We start from the raw sequence: 23,978 nt of genomic DNA, 5'->3' as shown, positions 1-23,978 counted from the left end.
TTCATTTAATCCAAAATAATGAATATTCCCAATTAATTTGTTACATCGCATCGATACTTTGCTTAATACTATTCACTGAATTTCTGTATTATACAAATAGTAAATATTGTTTAATTAATATGCTGGCGCGAAAACATTGCGCGAACTAGTATTTACTAACATAAATTAATAATACTTAAATTAACAATAATACTTCCCAAGTACGTTATAATTAAATTATTCAGTACTTGGTAGTTCGAATATTTCATCTAATCTCGCAAATATCATTCCAACCATTTCCCGTGGCATCGAAATTAAATGCGAACTAACTTTAACAAAGTCGAAATACATAGGAACGAAATGGATGAAATGATTGTGCACGAGTAATTAAAAAATTTGTAACAATGTAAAATAAACGTCGTATTAACGAGTGCTACCGTAGCTTAATATTCCCTAGAGTAGAACACATTATGGTGAGTTCAGACACAGCGCTGAATACGCGAGGCACAGAACCAATCGTGTGCCGGCTATTACAGCTACCGTTACTTCTTGTCGTGCACGTAAATGCAGAAAATTAATACCAACCAATCTCGACTTGTATTTTTCATATCTCAGAACTCGGTGCGATGTTATTTCTTAAGTAGCGATCGATTAATTTAACCTGTTAAGAAATAGGAATAATCCATTGACGATAACGCGTGTGAAATTTACAAAAACATTCTATACAAACCATATAAATTACATACATAAGAGATTTTAATTACACCGACCGTAGAAGGATGATCGGACAGCGGGCGCGCACAGCCTGAGCTTCGCTCGAGCAAAAATCACTAGATGGATGAGCGCGTGTGTATTTGAAAACACATGTACCCACCTTACTACTAGTGATTCTGTGTTTGACAGTACGCGCGTATTTCGCGGCTATCATCGAATTCGGCCGACGTTAACCGATGTTTAACGAAGCCTGCGAGTGCCGTGTGTGTTAAGTGTTCGTTGGTGTTCAGTTGGTGCGCCTCGACTGGGCAAAATCGCATAAAATGGAAACAGAATTTCGTTGTGAGGTTGAGGTTGGCCGTTGAAAATAGTGAACATGGGAAGGTCCAAGTTTCCCGGGAAGCCGCCGAAGACGGTCACCAGGAAACGGATCAAAGTTCTCGGCCAGCCCGAGACAGTCCAAAGCGATTCGGTAACCGTCGCCGAGAACATCTACTACGGACTTTCCCTGTTCAACGAAACATTTGGTGACAACGAGAAGGTAATTCGTAGTTTACTCCCGCGATCAGTGTCTGATGGATGGCGCCTAATTAGAGCCACCCAGGAAATAATCCTTTCTCGAGTTACCAGCAACAGTATTTGTTTTATAAGCGTCGTAGGGCACCCATACGGCGCCGATTCGGTGGCCAGAAAAACTCCGAACATTTGGCTGTATTACGAAGGTTAACCTATTAGAAGGGAATCGTAGCCTCGGAATGGCAGATGTGTATAATACGCACTGACGTACCGCTATAACTGAGAATGTCAGTGACTCGATAAAAAGATGCTTTCCTGCCCTTGCTCCTCCTCTATCAACACCATTTATTTACATTATCGTTCTCTCTTTATCGGCACCACGGAAATTCAAAATTCCGATGTGTACGTACCGCGGTGTAACTAAAAATCGTCGAACGCGTCTTTCATAATACTCGGATTACGTGCTAAGTCCAGCCAGAAGATAGAGATACCGTCGATACTTAACGTTCGTGTTGAAATTTTTTTTTTTCTATAGGAACATCCACCATTCCATGGTTTTAGCACTAAAGAGGCTAATCTTTCCGTGTCCTATATAAAAACGCAACAACATGACACAGAAAATACAACCGCTAAATCACCGTCTAACGCTATCCAGAATCCTGTACCAAAATCGAACGAACAAAATGTCGCGGATATTAGAAATCCTCCGTCGAACGTCGAAACCACTGCAGAGAAATTATGCGACAAGAATGCGAAGCCAACTGGAGATGTTAAGAAAGACGTGACCGCGTTGAATTCGAAATGCGCCGCTAAATTTCACAGACCCAAGAATCGAAGGGCCTGTAAAAACATAAAATTCTCCAATTTCATGAAAATGCCAGTATTAAAGTCAGTGAATAATATCTTAGATCAGCATCAACGAACAAGACAATTGCGCAACAGTACTGCGAAGAGATTACTACAGAGGGCAAAATCTAATGGTAATAACGCGCGTAATATGACGGCACAATGCGGTGATAAACCAAATACTGTAAGAAAATTTATTTTACCAGTCCGAAGTGCTCATTCGTCGAGAGTCATTAAACCGAATAAAAGATTTATCGAAGAGCTGGAAGAGATCCCCGGCGTGGAGCACAGCGAGAATGAGATCGGCACGCACGTGAAGAAAGCCAAATTCGCGCTGAGCAAATTTTGTAACCAGGATTCGAAATTGAAGGAGAGCAATATTAATAAGCTATGTACAAAATTGACGGATAAAGAGCAGAGGAATAAAACGAAAAAGGTAATTCAGCGTGCAAATTCCAATCCCCAGAATGTAATACAGTCGGCGAAGAATTTGGGAAAACTAGCACCGCCTATACAAGACGCACAAGTATCAAAAATTATTAATACAGACGTAAGGAAAACTAATGTATCGAATAAGAGCAGAGCTGTAAAAGCGCTGTCTGACGAATCCAGTAGTACTCAAGATTGTTCGCAAAGTACAGTTAAGAAAGCCCAAAATTTAAAATTAACTGTATCTAAAAATCAGAAATCAATTTCTGTTCCTACGAAAGTTCTTCCTGATTCCAATGTTCCAAGTTCAGAGTCTTCCAGGATTCAAACAAGGTCGGGAACTCAAAGCGAAGTCGCTGATCTAGAAGTTCAAACGAATCTTGAGAATACTGTAAGAAGTAAGGGAAATGGTAACGCGAAAGGTCAAAACGATTCTGATAATGGGAATAAAACCGCAGAGGGGAGTTCGGATAACTTTGACACGGAAAGCACATTGTCCGAAAGTGGGAGCGAACACAGTAATCACACCGAAGACGAGCAATCTGAATGGACCGGAATGAAATTGAACGGTGGGAAAGTTATTTTAAGGAAAGCAAGATTAAAGCTAGATAATAAATGCGCCGGTGGGACCGAAGGACCTTTCTCGACGACAAATAGTAATAGCGTTACGAGTGGAAACACTAACTTGGGTATGTGGCTAATTTCATTTTATAATTTCCTACTTTGAAATAAATCTTCTTCTGACCCAATGATATTTCTAAATTTGGAAATTCAGTCTATCTTTTAATCTTCATTCTTACATTGTAATTCGATGATATTGTGTAGGAGAGTATTACACTGTGGCGTGAAATAACAAAATGGTTTTGTCTTTATAACACTTCAGGACTAACGGGTACTATTAAATGTGGTGTTTGTGGCGCTGTACGGTTTTATCGATTCGTGAAACAAGCTCGAAAATTTGGTATTCACAGTTGTGAATCTTGTCGGAAATTTATCAGCAAAATGATTAAGCGGCAAGCTTGTGCAAAATCTACGAACAGTGCCCTCCCAGTTCTTCAATGCCATAAAGGAGACGGTTTATGCTTAGTTCCACCCGTTGTAAGAAGTCAACAATGGAATCTCATGAGATGCGTTTATAAAGCTAGATGTCCAGCGTGTTGGTTAAAAATGTGTTTAAAATGTTACAACATTCCTTCTTCGTTGAGAACGGGTTTAAATGCATTACTACCGCCAATGATGAGAGATCCTCTGAGTATTCCTTTGTCATTGAGTCAAGAGGATAATGATAATCAAGGACAGAAATTAATATCTTGTAAATTAGGTTGGCCCGCAGAAGACAGTTCAGAGAAGAACTTGTTTAAATCAGCTATGAGTTGGAGAAACATTGAAATGGATCAGAAAGCTAGCTACCAAGGCACTGGTGGTTTTCTCTATACAAAATTAGATAAATGTAGGTTACTATACGATACGTTTCCTCTCAACATTTTCCGTTTTTATTAACGAATTTACGTGCCTTATTAATACACAAATTTTTTTTGTAGTTGATGCATCGCTGAATATATCGCCCAGTAAAAAGAGAAGAAAAAACAATAGGATAAAAGTGAGGAAGAAAATAAAGAATCCAATATTCTCCTCGCCGTCCTTAAATCAGTGTCCACAGCCCCTTAGACAAAGACTTGAATTAAAGGGGCCAAGGGTTAAACATGTTTGTCGAAGTGCAAGTGTCGCTCTTGGCCAACCGATTGCTACTTTTCCCTCTGTGGATGGAAAAGAAGATACTGAGAGTAATAAGAACATTCCAAAAGCATTGAAGGAAAATGATAAGGCAGAGAAAAAGGATTGCGCGAAAGAAAAGGAGCAACAAAAGCATAACGATGAGAATGCTGTGAATCATAATAGCGTTAATGTGACACAGCAATCTCATCTGAAAAGAGGGAAATCGCAGCAAAGTATATCAGCGTCCAGTTTTCAAGTGGTAAGTAACTGTAAAATTAAAATCATGATCAGATGTATGATTAATGCTGACGGAGATTTAAATTGTCGCAGGTACCTAAAACGAATAACGAAACATTACACACGGTGTGTATAGACTTTTGGGAACAGTACGATCCTACGGAAGTTGGCGCGAAAGGTTTCGCTCTTATCGGTTCGGAGCTCTTTCATATTTCTGCTATTTGTTACCTTTGTGGAAGCGCTGGGAAGGAACCAGTAAGTAACGCCTAGATGTATATCAGTAGACTCAGTTGTACATTGTAACAATCTTTCCAGCTCATCCACTGTCAGTGCTGTTGTGAGCCATATCATGCCTTTTGTTTGGAACCCAGTGAATGGAATGCTTGTGCCCAACCAAACTGGTGCTGTCCTCGGTGTACAATATGCCAATCCTGTCATCTAAGATCTGGTCCAAAATTGTCTTGTATTCGTTGTCGTCAATCATTTCATCACTCGTGCTTGTCAAAATCCGGTGTTAGTGCAAGACTTTATAGCCCCGAAAGACCTTATGTGTGCCAGAGTTGTGTCAAGTGTAAAAGCTGTGGTAGTGAAGGAGTTAATGTTCATGTGGGCAATTTACCACTATGCTCCATGTGTTTCAAATTACGTCAGCAAGGAAATTATTGTCCCCTGTGTCAGAGATGTTACAACGAAAATGATTTCGATACAAAGGTGAGTATACGTTTACAATTTTCAAAGATGTGGCTACATAAATTGTTTTTGTGCGTAGAAACGAATGTAGTGCAAATGGAAGTTCTAGCAGCAAGGATATACAATTTAGAGAGATTTTTAAAGTAGCTTCATAACTCGGCATTATACTTTTCAGATGATGGAATGTAGTGAATGCTCTTACTGGGTGCATGCCCATTGCGAAGGACTTTCCGACGACTGTTATCAGATCCTTAGCTATCTACCTGACTCTATTGAATTCACATGCAGCCAGTGTTCCTCTAATCCCAATTCTGTTTGGAGAATTGCAATAGAGGCTGAACTTAAGGCCGGTTTCATAGGAGTTATAAAGGCGTTGAGCAAAAACCGGAAGGCTTGCGCTGCGTTAAAATGGAGTCCAAGGAAGGAGTGTTTGTGCAGGCCCGTTTCCAGTATAAGAAAATTGGATTTCTCGGATGAGAAGACGGAGTCGAATATAACGAATTTCAAGGACGCTGTTAACGTGGAAGAGCCCGAGGAGTATAACGAGAAATCTAAGAGCGCAGAGTGTAGCCCGAATAGCACCGCGAAATCGGACGTAACGAGTAAATCGGATGAGAATCAATCGACCGATTGCTCCAATAGAAGAGGATTAAGGCGACTCCGACAAAAGTTCCATCTGAAAGAATGTTCCGTTCGAGTAAAGAATTGCGCTCTAAAAGACGCTCAAGACGGCGATAAAAGAGATACGACGGGTCAAGAAAACTTGAGCGGTAACTCGAATGATACAGAGTGTCATTGCTCGGACCAGCAGATTATTGTCAGACCTTCGCCTACATTGATGTCGGTTAAACGAAAAGTGAATAACAATGAATACAGAACGTTGTCGCAGTTCCATTGTGACATGGAGCACGTGATTAATTGTACTGGAACTAAGGAGCTGACCGACGCTTACCACGGGATTTTACAAGAGGTATTTCCATGGTTCAGCCCGAAAAGTATTAAAGGTAACAGTGAAAGGAACGATGCGCTGACACTCGTCAACGATTACAACAAGGACAGTGGCGCAGTTACGAAACTTGACGATTCCATCTTGGAAGTGTGGAAGGAAGAGGTGATGAAAGCCCCGAAAGCAATCGCGGCTAAAACGGCAAATCTATATAACATCCACGTGGAAGACAGTAGATCGTGTTGTTTGTGCAAAGGTTTAGGCGACGGCCAGGAAACGAAAGAGGGTCGGCTTTTGTATTGCGGGCAAAATGAATGGGTGCATTCGAACTGTGCGCTTTGGTCCAACGAGGTGTTCGAAGAGATCGATGGCTCGCTGCAGAATGTTCATAGCGCTATTTCGAGGGGACGTTTAATTCGTTGCTCCGAATGCGGGAAGAAAGGAGCAAGCGTTGGTTGCTGCGCGAAGAACTGTAACAGCACCTTTCACTATCCTTGCGCGAGGAACATTGGGCTTGCCTTCAACGATGATAAAACAGTATTTTGTTCGTCGCATTTAAACAACTGTTCGCATAAAACGTTACAAAATGAGAACGAATTTAGTTTACGGAGGCCGGTGTACGTGGAGCTGGATCGTAAGAAGAAGAAGTATGCAGAGCCGAACAAGGTGAAAGTGATGATAGGCTCGTTGATGATCGATTGCCTAGGTACAGTTATACCCGAGTATTCTGACACAGTCGAGAAGATTATACCTTGCGAATATAAGTGTTCTCGACTTTACTGGTCCACGGTGAATCCGTTTAAAATTGTCAGGTATTACATCAGGACGTACGTGCAAGTGTACGTGCCAGAGGTTTCTCCTGATTTGGAGAATAATATAACCATTGACCATTCTAAAGAGCAAGAGAAAGAGGACACGCGGAGAACTGAATATTTAGCTGTGAAACAAACTTTGGACGCTTTAATTGACACCGTCTGCAATAAGGAAGTAGATGAAAACTTGGCGGAACAGAGTAACACGGACCTTTTACCTCCAGAGCTGAAAGAAGCGATATTCGAAGACTTGCCCCACGATCTGCTGGACGGTATTTCCATGCAAGATATATTTCCAAAAATGACGTACGAAGATTTTTTAGCCATGGATTTGAAGAACGATGGCACCTTCGCGACTGATCTGTTCAAAGACGATATGCTGGCATCCGAAGTGGATGAGATTATAAAGCCACCCGAGAACAAGATCTCGAAAGTGGATCCTTCTTTGTTGGAGCTAGGCTCGCACAATGATCTGTGGGTTCACTTGGAGGCAAAGACTTCTGTCCAAGATTTAATGGATGATCTGTTTAATTCTAAAAATCAGAAGCGCGGGGGTCGGGAGCTGAAAAGATCTAAATCGGAGGTGATGTCGAACAGTCCACTGATCGTTGGGGGACAAAGGCACCATCAACGGTCTTGTAGTTTAACTTGGAGCTGCAAGCTGGACAGTACTTACGGCCCCAGCATAAAGAGGAGAAAATTATCAAGAAATTCCAGCATGACGAAATCTAACGAAACCAGCGTGATGGTGTTAGATTCGCAGAACGAACGTCCACCTACCTTGCACGAGCTAAGGATCCCAGACGGTATCATGGTTACTGTGGGCAGGGCAAACACACCCAACATGCTATCCGACTCCGTGCGAGAATTGAAGTATTGCATCGAAGATGCGAACGGTATTAATCGTCGGGTACTATCCACGAATCGCGAAGAGGGGAAGGAACACAAGCGGCTACTTTGGCATACAAGGCAACCGCCGCGAATTTTGCAAGTTGATGGACCTGCCGATCCAAGCAGCGCCAGCGAATGCAGCTCGCCGGAATATAATATCGAAGAGAAAACCACAGAACTGCGTGCACCAGAGCACGTATCAATCCCGCAGTTAGATGGCATCAACGACGAATCGTCGTGCGACAGTAATGAATTTGCTCCGACTTCCGAAAAGGATTGTAGTTCCTGCGCGAAGTCCGCGACCAACATTTTACGGTCGAAACGGATATACGGATTTATTAGATCGCATATTGCCAAGAATACTGAGAAACCTCCGAAAGCAAAGGGAAATGACGGTTTTTCCAATTGCTCGAAATATACGGCACATAAAATCAATTCGTTTAGAGATAATAATTTGAAGTTGAATTTGAAAATTCCCCAATTAGACGGTGCCGACGATATCTCCAGCGACGACGAGTGCATATCGCCGCAGCATATTGAAAACGAGGGGCTCAATGTTATTTCTCAATGCGACAGACCGTTCGATCACATAGATCGTCCGGTAACTTGTAAACGATGCCGTTGCACCTACAGAGCGCAGGACAGTTATAATAGGCACTTAACGCACTGTGATATCATGATAACAAGCGACAGTGATTCCGAGACCATGGATAACAAATTGGCGTCGCCGGATTCCAGATTTTCACCAAGCATTGGATCCGTGTCCCCGCAATTCATAACTCTGTCGCCATCCGAGGGGCACACGCTCTCCTCCGATTATCCGGATATACAAGCTACGTCCCCTTTAGAAGCATCTGTACCATCGCCCCATCCAGCCATTCAAATCGAGCCAATAGCCCAAGCGATTATCACACCGCAAATTCACACGCACGCCACTGTGGAAACTGTTCATCAAACAGTATTAACGTCTAACGATATGATCGTGCAAACGCAGTATACCAGAACGACGACTACACTACCAAACGCCACAGTATTACCCCAGGAGAGTACTGTTCAAATAACAGAAATAACAGATCCCCCGTCTGTTACAAGTGACTCTAGCGTTACGCAGAATATCATCAATACGCCGATGAATTCTCCGGACGACGCAAGTTCCCAAACAGTCCCAAGCCCGCAGGTGTCGCCCACATTTTCCTCTACCGGTGTGCAAACTGTGAATACTGAATCACAGGCGAACGTACAGGTAACAAAATTAGCCAAGTCGAAGTCTCCAAGAGCGCCGAAGTCTCGAACGAAAGGGATCAAAACGCAAATTATGAAAAACACTATACAGCCGCACAACGGGCATACTAGGTTTCAGCCAATGCAGAATAACGCGCCGGTTATACAGCTGCAGCAGGCTCAAAGACCAAGCGGGCCAACTGTAATATTACAGCAAGTTGCGCCTCCCGGTATCGTGTCCGCGTACGTTGAGACGTTGCAGCAACAGTCCGGGCAGAATCTTCAGTACGTAACGGCAATCGGCGGCCAGCACGATGCTGCGTTCAAACCTCAGTTCATCACAACTAATCATTTAGTTCCTGGCGCGTACATACAGGCGCCGTCTGATAATGTACTGACCCTACAAAACGGAGGTATATCGATATTACCGAGCGTGCAAATCGCCCAAACTCAACCGACAGTTCTTGGAACAATTATACAGCAACAACCCAGTGCAATTCAGTGCGGAGTTATATCGTCCGAGCAGCTACTATTAAGTTCAACGCCAACGTTGGAGATGTTCACAGACTCTACGGGCAGTATGTTTCTTTCGAACCAACCGATGTACTACGGTTTGGAGACTATCGTGAGCAACACAGTAATGTCCTCCAGTCAGTTCATGGCCGGGGCGGTGCCACAGGTGCTGGCAAGCAGTTACCAGACGACGACGCAAGTTTTCCAAGCATCCAAGCTGATGGAACCCATCGTGGACGTTCAGGCTGTTCCAGGTGTTCCCACTGTGACAGCGGTGCAGACTGTACAGAACGTACCTGGTGTGCCTGCGGTGCCTAACGTGCCCAACGTCACTAACATGCCCGGTGTACCCAATGTATCCAATGTACCCAACATAGCTAGCATACCTAATGTACCTACCGTAACCAATGTACCTAATGTCCCGAACGTATCCACTATGCCGACTATACCCACTGTACCTTCTGTATCCAATGTATCCAATATAGCAAGCATAACAACCATACCGAGTGTATCCAACGTTCCCACAGTATCCAATGTACCCAGTGTACCTACTATACCTAGTGTATCTAGCGTACCTACTATGCCTAGTGCATCTAGCGTATCTAGCGTACCTAGCGCATCTAACACACCTAGCGCACTTGGCATACCTAGCATGCCTACCGCATCTGGCGTAGCAGTCATGCCTAACGTACCTAGTGTATCTAACATGTCTACTATGCCTAGCACACCCGCATTACCCACTTCTTCTAACGTACCTAGCGTTCAAAATGTATCCAATGTCTCCACTCTCCCGCCCAGTGTGCAATCCGTGGGGAGCATACCCAACATGCCTACAGTACCCGGTGGATACGTGGTTGTGAATCAGTCAGCACCTATAGCAGAATCTATCGTATCGCCGCAAATTAATATATCTGCAACGCCCGAACAAAGCTTCACCCCAGCCGCGTGTAACACCATGTTGCCTGTGTCGTGTCAAAATGTTATAGAGCCGATAACATCGGTGCATCTGCCAGGCGCGTGTCAGTCTGAAAGTCAAGCCGTGGCGAGAGTAACGTCGTCGCCGAAGGGTTTGCAAAGTTCGATACCAACGATACCGAGAGTGGCCGTGCGTCCGAGTCCAGTCTCCAACTCAGCTATGCAACAGAGCAACGGGCCGTGGAAGATCACGGAGCCGTTATTTGATTCAGAACAGATGATGAACTATAGCGTCCGACCGTACTTCGACTCGAAGCACGTGTCAGAGAATACCAGTATGATAAAGTCTAGCATATCATCTAAAATACTCCCATTACCTAATCATTGTATAACTCAAAGGGATATAATTGTAAATAAGTTAAACCATGATGTAAATAATGTGCATAATAATTATAGCTGTACTCTACCGAATTCTAACAATATTAATGTAAGTACAAGTAACAACCCAGCGATCACTAGCTCGGCTGTACAAAATAAGATCACGATGTCTACGAGCAACATGCCACCGAGCCGACCGATGAACAGAGTGTTGCCTATGCAAGCGGTGACTCCGAAGCAAGACACCACTAAGGTGATGCAGAAGACGGAGATCATAGAGGAGCCAACGAAACCAGTAATTAAGCCGGCGGAGCCTGAGCAGAAGCTTATGGAACCTAAGAAACAAATTATCGAGGCTGTAGTACCTACGGTGAAGAAGCCTGAAACGACCATAAGCAACATTAACGAGACTCTGAAGCTGAACACAGATGCCATAGAGAAGGTGAAAGAGAATCTGAAGTTGGAGCTGGACAAGGAGAAATTACAAAACGCGTCCTTGAAGATCGTGCTGCAGAAGCAGCTGCAAGACGGCTCTTACAAAATCACACACAACATGAAGGCGGTAACGCAGAATAAAAAATCGCCGCAAGTGACGTCCGTAGAGATATTGCCATCGAAGCAAGTACCTCAAATAGCTTCTTTGCAGTTGCTACCGATAAAAACATTCACGTTGAAAGCGAATAAGATCGATGAGAAGGTGAAACCTATCGACAACAAGTTCACCATTCTGAAATCTAAGGCTCCGCCAGTTGCTGTTAAAAAGCCGAGGGGCGTCAGCAAGTCGATTAAATCTGTGTCGCCGAATTCGCAAAATGTACAGGCGCAAAAGAACTGCTCGAAGGGGCCGACCTTAATGTACGAGATAAAGTCGCAGGATGGATTCACTCATACCGCCACTTCGATGGCTGAAGTATGGGAGACTGTATTCCAAGCTGTTCAGAGTGCTCGAAAGGCTCACAATTTACCTCCGTTGCCTCATAATCCTCTTATCGAAAATCTGGGCCTGGAAAATAATGCCACGGTGTATCTGGTGGAACAGCTGCCGAACGTGAACAAGTGTACTAAATACAAGCCCAGATTTCATACTTTGGCACCGCCTAAACCAGGAGAAACGGAGAACGACCTGCCGAAAGCGTGTGATAACGGTGCTGCTCGTGCTGAACCATTCAAAGGGAGGAAAGTCCACGATATGTTCAGTTGGCTCGCGTCGAGGCATAGGCAGCAACCGAAGCTGATAGCCATTTCAGAAGCTGAGTCCAGGTAAGAAGACCCGCTATGATACTTTTCACGGACATGTAATATTGGAATATAACACGATACACTATGGGAATTTAATCTTCTCTTTTTTAGACGAGTGGCAAGCACAAATTTGCCAATGGCGATGCGTTTTAGGATACTTAAAGAAACATCTAAGGAATCGGTCGGAGTATACCATTCTCACATACATGGCAGAGGTCTGTTCTGTTTGAGAGATATCGAACCTGGAGAGATGGTTATTGAATACGCCGGCGAGGTACGCGAGATGCTTTCATTACCATTCCAATCCCCGTGCTAATTATAAAAATCATTGGTGAAAATTCATAAAATTATTGCAGGTGATTCGAGCCTCTTTAACCGACAAACGAGAAAAGTACTATGATAGTAAAAATATAGGGTGTTATATGTTTAAAATCGACGATCATTTGGTCGTCGACGCTACAATGAAAGGAAACGCGGCTAGATTCATTAACCACTCCTGCGAGGTACGTATCAGCATAATTATTTTCATCGGTTGTAGGGTCGCCGTTGAATGCGAGTGAACATGAGAAATTGTTTTACAGCCGAATTGTTACTCGCGAGTGGTGGACATCCTAGGTAAGAAGCACATTTTAATTTTCGCCCTCCGTCGCATTACTCAAGGGGAAGAGTTGACGTATGATTACAAATTTCCTTTCGAGGATATCAAGATTCCATGTACCTGCGGTTCTCGCAGATGTCGTAAATACCTCAATTGAGACTGCAGATATACAGCTATCGTAAGCAGCCGGCGAGCACAGCGGGAATATACGATGTGCTATAATTATGCGCGCTTTGGAATAGGATTCATTTTATTGAACGTTATTCATTTAATCATCAAACTATTTTCAGAGATTGCAGCTTTTTATTACTATAAAGGAAATAGATTTAAAAATATTAGAAGGCCAGATAATAGTACACGAGACATCGCGTTATGACAATGTTACTTTAAACAGCTACACTTCGTAGTTGATTTAAGGGGTATACTTATAGCAATAAACGATTGAATATTGTCCTGCTTTCGTACCCGACGAGCCCCGCGCGGCCACGTCACGCCGGGGCTCATGAAAGTGTTACTTTATCCACGCCTGTGCTTTCACGCACGTCTTCTACACTACTTATTATCTACTATTGAGGCTTAAGTGTACAAGTTATCGTCACTTTACACTAAATCTCAAGCTCTTTTAGCTTGTATACATACATGTTTTTCTGTACACCCTGAGTTAAGGAATTTTAACGATCCCACACACGATTGGACCAAGATGAAATGTGAAATTTAACAAAACGCGTGGCACAAAATCGACGTACATAGCTAGAGGATGGCGATGAACGTTCTTCGCGACCGTTCCTTACTTCTTTCGACGCACCTAAACGTAGGTGAAAGGTGTACGTTTGCCGTGGGTTTAAATAATCTATAAACGCTCGTCGCGAATGAAACGTGCGAATTAAAAGCACTCAAGCTCCGTGCGTACATACACATACACAGACACACACACACACACACACCCACACAATTTTTTGTAAATTTCGACTTTACGCGTAATATGGTATAGTTAAATATTTTATTATATAAAACTAAATTTAGTGTACAGTGTACGACTAACTTTGTGACATTTCATGTCTGCTGTAGGGCCAGATTTCAAATGTTCTTGTAAAATATTGTAATTGTTAGATTAGAGACATTGTCCTTGATGTAAGTACAGCTACCAGTTTAACTTAAGTTAATGATATAAACGTGTTGACGAGAACGAGCGAGCGAGCGCGCGCGCGCGCGCGAGAGAGAGAGCGAGAAAGAGAGATAGAGAGTGTGTGAGAGAGAGAGAGCGAGAGAGAGCGAGCGAGAGAGCGAGAGCGAGAGAAGGAACAGTTTCCTAGCGTGGGATACTGTTTGAAGGTGTACCTACTTTGGCAGACATTGATGATATTTTAAGTCTTATTATAACTAGTAATGAAAAGATGAACGGGAAAGGAACAGCAGTTGCTTCCCGGAGAAATTAAAGTCTGTTCGTTCGTTTCAAATGGAGGATAATTACGTCACGCGCAATATTATTTTGATATGTTTTTATAGATTTTTAAACGTTGCACCCATGCGTTTGTGCTTCCGCCTTGCCAACATTACAATATTAATCTCATTACACGTTATTTTTATATATTTAAAAGAAAGCCGCTGGAGAGAAAGAAAGTAAGAGGAGCGAGAGAGAAAGAGAGAGAACGGGTGAGAGAGAGAGAGAGAGAGAGAGAGAGAGAGAGAGAGAGAGAGAGAGTAAGAGAGAACGGTCGGGAGAGAAAGAGAGAAAAGAAAACATTTTATTTTACAGAAACTTGATTAAAAAAAAAAAACGCTAATTATAAGATAGTTTACGAAGTTTCTGTCCAAAATTTTTTACGGATCGTAAAAAGAAAGAATATCATGAAACTGATTACGTTGTGGAAATGTAAAAAGATAATTAGATCATTGTTTCGAGCGAGGTTTTCTAGACTGCATCTAGAAAATGTGATATTTTCCCACACTGGGAGAAACGGTTATAAATGTTCTTTATAGGAATATATTTCCGTGTTTTACGGACGTCGCGTATTCCGTAAAAGAGAACACCTTTCTGTGAAACGCAGTTTTGCCTTACCTTTAAATGTACCTACGCTTTAACCCGGTGATAGATATTTTAGATGTACCCCGATGACTTATATTCAAACTGAAAAGAAAAAAAAAAAAAAGGAACGAAGAAAAAGGAAAATGAGAACCTGTAATCGCATTGTCTATGCATCGATTAAGCTACGATAAAAGTATTTTAGTGCGAATTAATCAATTTCTGCCGAGGTGGTTGTCCCTTAAAAATCTGGTGCTCCATGGACACCGTTAAGTGCACTTTACATGAAAAAATGGCCTAGAGTAAGAGATAGTAGATGGCAGCGGACGAAGTGTTTGACGATGATAATAATAAGAAATGCGTTATACGAAGAATTATTGATCGCGAATTATTTAAAGAGGTAATATAAAGAATAAATGATGGCAGGAACATTATTTGAGCACGCGAGTGAATAATATTGCGTCGGTCGTGCAACATTTTTAATCGGCCTGATTTGGTACAAAATATGCGTATGCTGATTTGTAAAAAGTTATTAAAAGAAAAAAAAACAAAAGCAAGGGAAAAAGAAATGGAAACTTGTTCTGGTCACGAGAAATTGCCATTTTTTAGGTATTTCGAATCTTTTTTCTTTTTTTTTTTTTAATATTACGATTACCAATAATGATTAATAACTATTATTGGAAGATGAATATTGTTAATATAATGATAATTAAGTTTAATCTGTAAAAAAAAAAAAAGGAACGAACGGTAATACGACGTAGGAAAGGTAATTTACTTGAAAATATAAAATAGCAATGTTAGATATTTTATTGATATTTATTACTTACGGATGACGGTTCTAGGGTTCGACACGCGACAAGCACTATTGAAATTCAAACGAAAGAGAGATAAAGAGCCGGGAACATGATTTTAGAGCATGGTGCACGCGATGGTCTAATATCTTGTTGGGAAGAAGACACGAACGTCGGATCAATTTTTTTCTTTTCTCAGCGGGGGAAGAGTGCATACATCTCCCTTTTAAACGTATCCTCGTAATTGTTACGCATAACTGTCATCACGAATTATTTTGAGACTACGAAGTATACGGCGCGACGCTCTGTATACTTTGTATTCCCGTCGGAGATAACTATTTGTGGTGATCGTAACGATAGTCTATACTGAGTATATTTACGCGTATCGGTAGACGAATTAAGAACGCCGTTTCTTAATTATTTTTTTATTTATAAAGAAACACCACGACGAATATTCGACGGGCCCTGGAGAGGAGACACAAAGTAGATTTTAACGTCCGCGCGGCAGAACACGAATGATCAAGGGTTCTTTTTACTTCTCTGACGAGCTTCGAAGAATTTATCGAGCGCTTTCTGAAACATACTCTCTCTGTATATCTTTTAAAACGATCCCCTAATTCACGCGGAGCGTGTACAAGCTCCTTAGTATTACGCATCCAGCCTTCAATATTATCATTATTATTATTACAATTAATTATAATCTACACGAAGAAGATAGCATAATACATCACCACTCATATTGTGCACCGTTTGTTTACTACACCCGTCAGCACCTTCTTTTCTTTTTTTAAATAAAAAGTGATTCGTGTGAAAAGAGCAACAAATTGACGTTAGAAAAAAAAAAATATATATATATATATATATATATATATAAGTGTAATCTCCAAGCTCGGATACTTTACCTCGAGATAAATTTTTGCTTTTAGGTAAATGGAAGCGTCGGACACCCGCTATAGTTTGGTGTGATAATGAAATGAGTGGTTAAGTTATTTCGCGGAAAACTGTACGGTGCCCGTTTTTATTAGTTTTCACGACAATTTGCGAACAACGTCGCAGCGTTGCATCCCTCTTGTAACCGAGCGGCTTCTCACCTCTCTTCGAGCCTCTTCTATCGGTTGTTCGTTTCTAATCGTATAACAATTAAGGAACTTAAGAATTGAAATGTAAAACGCTTTTTAAGACACATGTATAAAGGAAACGAGACAAAGGGACACCTACTATTCTAACGTTTAAACGAGACGTAGAACTTTGAAATATTGTACTTGTTTAAAGGGCAGGGAAAGGAGGAAGGGTGGAACGGAGGATACACAATGCTATTAAAGAAATTTAAAAAAAAAAAGAAAAAAAAATGGGAAAGGAATGGGAACGAAAGGAAAATTGAAAAAATTGTCTGTGATTATCAGTCATAATAATCTTTAGGTCGACATATTTTTTAGAGAATATTTTTTAGCAAATTACAAAATTTATGATATACCCCTATTATTGATATGATATTGGATCAGACACGCTACGCATAATATTTAAAACTAATGAAAAACTGAGACTTGTAAAAGTTGCAAACTGTTTAATAGAATTATGAATAGTTGAGATCGATGGCTGTTGTAAAATATTCAGTGTTTGGACAAATAATTATTGAACAAAAAAAAAAACTGTTTATAACGACTAATATCGAGGTACACGATTAATATATATATATATACACACATATATATATTATTGTATCGCATACTACTTATAGTAGCGTTTTTATCTCTTTTGCGTTTGCATACTCATCGGGATAGATTGATAGGAGAGAGGATCCGGTCGTAGACTCGTGCAGGGCGAAATCGATGGCGAATGTAAAATTGAAAATAAAAACGAAAGGGGAGGAAAACTGAAGAGACGCTGCGGGCAAATGGGACGTATTTAACTGTACGCGTTCAGCGTGTAAAGTGTCGTTATAAATCCATCTACTTATCGTAGGGAACTTATGAAGTAATCGTAATATTTACATTAACCAGATGATACATGCGTACCGCATAGAAAGAGAAACACATAACCGCTTTCATTTCACACCACACGGTACACGTGTACCCGCGGAGGCACACACATACACACAGGTATACACACACACACCGATACAGACACCCGTACGCCCATGTTTTGTAATTAAATGTTTTGTTAGTATTATATGAGAAATTAACAAAATAAAAACAGAAATGGAAATACAACGTGTCTCGCGTGCTAATGTAAAAGTACCCCCCGCAATTGCAATTCCGCTGTGTCGTTTGTATCGAGAGAAAAAAAAAACAGACTTTCCAATCGCCCCTCGACGTACAGTGCGTTGCAAAATTATTGGTACAGGCAGAACGTTTGGCTAGGACAGTTTCTAAAAACGGTGACGTCGAATGCAAACGAAATATGTAAGAAAACATAACAAGTTTCCGGTCTTTTAATCTCGCAGAAATTTCACCGCCACGAAATGTACATTCCGTGTAAAGGAATAAATTCGAAGGTCGTCGATGTTTCTCTTATTGTTGCGATAAGTTAGTAGCCGAGGAGTGAACGCGCTACTGCAAGCATCTTCGTTGACAGTAACAACTGCACCAGGTATTATTGTGGAGGACAAGGGTATTGTAATTTCTCTTTGGAAAAAACAGCGAAGCAATTGTTACGAGGAAGCAGTAGTACCATAGAACGCGTTACGAAATGGCATCGGGAATAAAATAATCGAGCTGAACGAGTACGGCCACCGCAGAGAGAGAGAGACTACCGTATAGATGTATCGACAGGACGTTTCGTAACTCCGTTACTCCGAGTAACGAACGAAAAATCCCGAAATACGATGTTCGAGCATTGTTCTGAGAAACCTGTTCCGAGCGGAGCAGTGCGAAGATTACTACGTAGCCGTTTCTGGTTGCGCGTGCTTTGCGCGTACGTGGGTACTGTTATCTAAATAAAAATCAGCAGAGCTGGACAGAAAGCACGGTTTAAAGGCAGCCGATTCTTCGGCGTAACTCCGCGATTTCGCAGCGATGGCGAATCTAATAAACGAGCATCGACTCGTTACGCAGAAATGCGGGGCGAAAGAAAACGAAGCGTTCAACCTAAAAGCTCTGTCCTGCGCCAATAACTCTGTGACTCACTGTATCTGGCGGTTCCGACGCTGAATACCGGCGCGAACGAGACCAACGCGGCTCCTGTTACTCGCGTCTCGTTAATTTAAAATATTGTCAGCGCGCAATTAGTTTAAACGCAAAGCAGCAATCTTATCTCTTTCTTTGTCCGTTCCCACGAGCGGGACAGGGCCGAGCAAGCACCACATTGTTGTAATCTACGATACCACTTGCTCGTTGTAACAGCGATGCGCGTTATAGGTCACGCTTTTTCCACGTGTGAGAATCTCTTCCTTTTTTTTTTTACGCGCGTGTATTCGGTTGAGCGCGCGTCGGGCTGACTCATGCACGCCGATCGGATGTTGTGTTGCGCGTACCTCGCGTAAAAACGAAAAGGGGAAAAAAGATATTGTTTCTCGCCGAGCGCGAGCCGACTGTACGTGGGTAGGCTCGCGCGGTCGAGGAAAGGAGACGGAGATGAACCTGGAATCACGATTCGGGGGCCGAGCTCGGTGGCTCTGGGACAGAGGCGGACCTTTTCGATCCGATCGTAGGAGCGGCCCACGGTTTAATGGACATTTAATTGGTACTTAACGAATTCGATACTGTGATTGTTTCTGGGGGAACGGGGAGTCTCCAGGAGCACTAAATGGTCGACTTCGGGCGCTCGCGACACGTAGTAATAATCAATCGGCATTACAGCGCGATGTATCGGTTCGATAAAGCACAGGGTGTTTCTCAGTTACAGGTGCAAAATTGATTAATTAAGGGAACTTTAGACGTTCTAATAAATTGTTTCTGGGATACTCTGTTGTGTAGGTCGTAAAGCAATCGTTCTTTATACGATTACACGTGGTATAGAATGACTGGTATCTCGGGGACTCGGGGGATATTTAATGAATAATAGGTCTTGTTGTAGATTAGCTTTCTTTGTACTTTCAGCGATACGGAGATTCACTCCGAGTGGTTACGATTTTAATGAATCCGTATTTCTTATCGTTTCACTTCGCTTCAACGACTTCTGCTAATCCTCTCGCTGAGTTAAAAAGACACCCTATACTCGCACGAATGCAGACACTGCGGATATTCATTTTATGCGTGGACACGCATATTGTCACTCGAGATTGGTCGAGATCGATTGCATTATGCTGCTTTGAAGCAGGGTTTGTACAGAAATCGACTTTAAAAAGAAAACGGTTTTCGAATTTTTCCGAAAAGAATATAATTGAAACAGTAAAAAATATTTATACTTATTTTAAGATTTCTCAGTTTTAATTTGTGGAACTAGAAAAATATAAGAGAATAAAATATATTCCGTACGAAACGTTTAGTATTTTTATTCAGGATATATGAACTCGTGAAGATTAGTTTTACAGTAAACATTTACTGTAATATGCTTGTGTCCGAAGCGATTTCAAGTAAAACTGTTAATGTTTTTATAATTAAATAATTAATTCATTTTTACATATCAATTCTAGTATATAAAACCGGGTTTCTAAATTTAAGAAACGGTTTTTGAATTTCTACAAATTTATCAGAAAAAGAAAACGATTTTTAAAAACTGACAAACCCTGCTTTGGGACAATTTTTGGAGTTTTTAAATATTGAATATCCCAAGGACGACTAACTCTAGCACCCACGTTTGTTAAGACATTGTTGTTTTCCTCCACAAGCTCTTGGGTATGATACAAAGTAGTAATTTTCTATCAATTAAGTTTGTACCTATAGCTGTGAAACGCCCCTGTAATTTTGGGATAAGATACGTCGTGCATCTCAGACGCAGAGTATGTTGTAACGACATAAGTATACATTATTATCGCTACTTTCGCGTGTGTTATTGGTGCACAGTCCTTCCACAAACTATCTTAATCGTATTATTAAACATAGCCTAATCAAATATTATTAGATGATGTAGATAAAATGTAAATATGGTACTGTATCGCTTGACGAATGAAATTTTATTAATACACTCGCTTGTTTCGTATTTGAAAAAGAAAGAAGAGAAGAGAATACTACGGTATATAATTCTATATTATTGCTCAGGCGTTTCGGTGAGAGGGAATGGTATTTTCAATAAACGCAAGCGTTGAGTAATTAAACTTTATTCGAGAACTGTCATAAATCACATTCAAAGAACAAGTGCACACAATGGACGATAAAAAAAACCGTTAACTCCGATGTCTAATCGCTAGGTTTATATCTCCGTACAGTGGGCGCACGCTGTCACGTTGCCTTTCTACTTTTGTCATAGAACGTGGATACGCAGACACTGTGTTCTCACCATCGACGTAAGAATATTTCTAGATGGACGATCCCGAGCGCGAGGAGCAACTGTGCACGACGAGTGAACTTGCGCCGAGAGTAAATAGCAAAGATTTTAAACGGCGCATTACTGTAGCAACGCGGTTTGCGCTGGAAGGTTTCCGTGGAACAGTGAATAACCTCCTCGTTCTCACGTACGGGCGCTCGAGAAGCATGGCTATCCTACCCGCCTGCTCCCCCCCCCGCCGCCCCCTCCTTTTTGCTTACAGCTTCAAGAAAGCCCGAGCGTTACACGCGGCGGCGAACGTTCGCCGCCGCTCTTTTCTTTCTCTGTCTTTGTTCTCCGAGTAACATCGAAGTACGGTCTGCTACGCTCGTCACCGCGTGCTCTCGGCAACGAGGGTTCGCTGGCTCCGCTCACCTCCTCCTTTTCCTCCTTCGCTGCTCCACCACCATCGGTATCACCGTGTTTTCCACCTCCTCGGGCCACGGCTGCTTTCATGCATCCCCCTTCGCGCTCGCACACGGCGCACGGGCGCGGAGGTGTTAGTCACCTCAAGGACGTTTGCTGTAATTGGGATAGGTCGGATAGATACGTCGGAGGGGGAGAGAGAGAACGGGTTGAAACGGGACGGAGAGAAGTCGAAGGGAGTGGGGCGCGACGAGAGCTGCGAGAGTGGGACGAACGGGAGGGGGGTGGTGGCGTCGATGCGTGCGCTTCTGTAAATGGCGCCTGGCCGAGCGTCGCGGGCTCTCTCTCTCTCCCGCTCTCTCTCTCTTTCACGCGGCAGTCGCGATCGGGCCCCCCCGTGTGTCTTACTCGTGGTGCATCAGTCTTGGACGGGAGGTTGCGCCGTGATATACGCATTACGCGAGAAGTCGACGCGAGTTCGCACCGGTTACCGGGTGACGTTTCTCTTCCTCTCGCTGTGCTCGACCGTAGCGTGTTGTGCGTCGCGTTCGCTCGCAAGTGTACGTCAATGCTAGTGGTACCTCTCGCCGTTGATCTGCCGTGCATGCAACATGGAAGAAGGTGCGTTGGTGCTACGATAGTGGTTTCCAAGCAAGGAGAGTTCCACGCGACAGTAACGCCGCCTGTACACGGAACGAGGAGAACGTATCGGCTGCTATCACCTCCTTCTCGCCCTCCTCCTCCTCCTCCTCCTCCTCCTCCTCACCTCCTTCACGTCCTTCTCCTCTTCTTCCTCCCCCTCTTCCTCGTCCGCGCTATCAACACGCAGCCGCCTTCTCGCCTTTGTTCGGACTCGAGCAAGCTCGTTGCCACGGACACGACGGAGGCCGCAGGTAAAGACCGATTCAGGGCCGACACGCTGTCACAAGATGCGCGAGAGCGAAAGGGAGCGATAGGCCCTGGGATAGAGGGAGAACGCCGGGCCACGATGCGCCGACCGCGTTTCGTCATTCGCGGTGAGAAGAGCGGGCAAAAGGAAAGGAGAAAAAAAGAGTGAGGTTAGGAACCGGGAGTAGCATTGGTCGGTTCTCGGCGGGGACGTAGGTGAAAATGCAATTAAGCTTCGTTCCACTAGGCTGACGTGAAACCGTGCGCCAGCGCGAGCCTTCGGATATATACCGGCGCGTAATATATGCGAATGAAATGCGAAATATTAGTAGTGTACGCACGACGTGACCTGAAAATAGCCGCCGAAGATAGAGCGAGACGGGATGAGGTAGATGACCGTGGAGCCTTTCGGGCATTCTTGCATTACGAATCCACCTATCATGCGTGTTGACGGTTCGACGTCTGTGAAACTCGGTACCGAACATCATTCCCGAAAGGTATGAGAATAGTAACACCCAATAATCGTTATAATATTTATCGTATGTTGGAAACAACTCGTTCGAACGCCTTCGCCAAGACCTTTCTTTATTCGTAAGTATAAAAGCTTTGTGCGGCGAGTGTCGGAGCGTGGTAAATGTGTTTCATAGCCGACAGGTCGGTTTTGTAAGGATGTTTTCATTGACTTTAGATGATAATCTCGCGACTGTCCCTCGGCACCGCGGATCCATAGATTTATCTATGGTGCGGGCCAATCCTATCGCGCGGACCCGAGGAAACCTGTTCTTCGTCGCGAGTTATTTCGATCGCAGCGATCCACAGTTTAATTTCTGCCTCGAGTGCGAGCATGCGCATGCGTTGCGACACGGCTGCTCTGCTATTCTCACCGAATAATTTACGGCACGTGAGCTCCACGGGATCGAACGCGTTCGTGACACAAGCGATATTCTATATGAATCAAAGATACGTATGCTCGTATCTCTCTGTGTGCCGATGCTTAGGCGTGACCTGACGACATGTAAGTGCAACGTGAACGGAGCGAAGGAGCGAGCGAGCGGGCCACCGCAACTCGTGAAAGTTACAATCGATCGAGCAACAAACTCATTCGATATATTTGCGCGTCATTCTTTCCCACATTACTGTGTATTGATTACGTGTAATCGCCATGATGCATGCACGCGGCTCATCTCGTTCAGGCATCGTTCTAACCGCCATTCTATCAGATTGACCTGACTTTAATCGTGGCGAAGTAATGGAACGGTTAGTATCAACCACGAATAGTAGTCCTTCTATCACTCGTGTATTAGGTTAAAATTGATTTATTTCTGTGATATTCCGCAGCAATAGCATTGTGCTTCATTTGAAGTGTAGCAATAGGAACCTAGATAAATCTATTGAAACTTCGAAACGCACAAAATCTCGTTCCTTCGTAGTTAAGTGTGACCCAACCATCCTTTTAGTATCACAGGCGAGTAGAAGCAGTTTCTCTATATTATTCCGATCTTTCAACACTCCGGCCCATTCTACTTTTTCTACTCTCTTTTGATAGGTTTCCCAAACGCGCTTGGAGCGTGTACCAATTAAAGAGGTTAGGTTTCAATTGCTCGGTGAATAACGCTTACGCGATTGCCAACCCTTGCGATTACGTTACACATTCGGCGCAGTGTAAGCTATGATTTCGTAAAGATGCCTCGTGCAAGCATATGAGATGCTGGTTCTCAGGTAAACAAAAGAACTTTCGCTGCTCAGGTCACCGATGCAGCGCGTGCAACCGATGAGCTAATCGGTGCACAGTTCTATGTGTGGCGGACGAATGGCGTTGCGCGGGCAGAGAACACCATTGGTATTTCTATGAAGTCTATCTTCGATA

At 43.0% G+C, this 23,978-nt stretch overlaps 2 protein-coding genes across 4 annotated transcripts in view; both read left to right on the top strand.

Moving 5' to 3' along the window:
- Positions 1-844: 844 nt before the first annotated feature.
- On the top strand, positions 845-20,518 carry Trx (histone lysine N-methyltransferase trithorax). 3 transcript variants are annotated; one of them, XM_076819708.1, is made up of 10 exons: positions 845-1,234; positions 1,745-3,173; positions 3,806-3,934; positions 4,026-4,459; positions 4,531-4,692; positions 4,753-5,148; positions 5,303-12,063; positions 12,154-12,316; positions 12,399-12,545; positions 12,624-20,518. In XM_076819708.1, the coding sequence occupies exons 1-10, from the start codon at positions 1,070-1,072 to the stop codon at positions 12,795-12,797; spliced, it is 9,960 nt and encodes a 3,319-aa protein (XP_076675823.1). In that variant the 5' UTR covers positions 845-1,069; the 3' UTR covers positions 12,798-20,518. The 3 variants fall into 3 exon arrangements, with proteins under 3 accessions (XP_076675823.1, XP_076675821.1, XP_076675822.1); XM_076819706.1 differs by having other exon boundaries at positions 3,368-3,934; XM_076819707.1 differs by lacking the exon at positions 4,753-5,148 and having other exon boundaries at positions 3,368-3,934.
- A 1,134-nt stretch (positions 20,519-21,652) lies between these two features.
- Cic (Putative transcription factor capicua) overlaps positions 21,653-23,978 on the top strand; it is a 74,460-nt gene continuing 72,134 nt past the window's right edge. Inside the window, exon 1 of the mRNA XM_076819709.1 lies at positions 21,653-22,116. The gene's annotated coding sequence lies outside the window, so the exon portion shown is untranslated. The remainder of the gene's footprint in view (positions 22,117-23,978) is intronic.

This window comes from Andrena cerasifolii, chromosome 9 (genome assembly GCF_050908995.1).
Source record: "Andrena cerasifolii isolate SP2316 chromosome 9, iyAndCera1_principal, whole genome shotgun sequence".
Taxonomy (NCBI): Eukaryota; Metazoa; Arthropoda; class Insecta; order Hymenoptera; family Andrenidae; genus Andrena; species Andrena cerasifolii.
Note: the sequence above shows the minus strand (reverse complement) of the source record. Positions and strands in the feature narration are given on the sequence as shown.

Coding starts and splice junctions, on each gene's coding strand:
- Trx (XM_076819706.1), top strand. CDS start 1,070: ATGGGAAGGTCCAAGTTTCCCGGGAAGCCGCCGAAGACGGTCACCAGG. Junction 3,935..4,025: donor CTATACAAAATTAGATAAAT/GTAGGTTACTAT, acceptor TTTTTTTTGTAG/TTGATGCATCGCTGAATATA. Junction 12,546..12,623: donor TCATTAACCACTCCTGCGAG/GTACGTATCAGC, acceptor ATTGTTTTACAG/CCGAATTGTTACTCGCGAGT.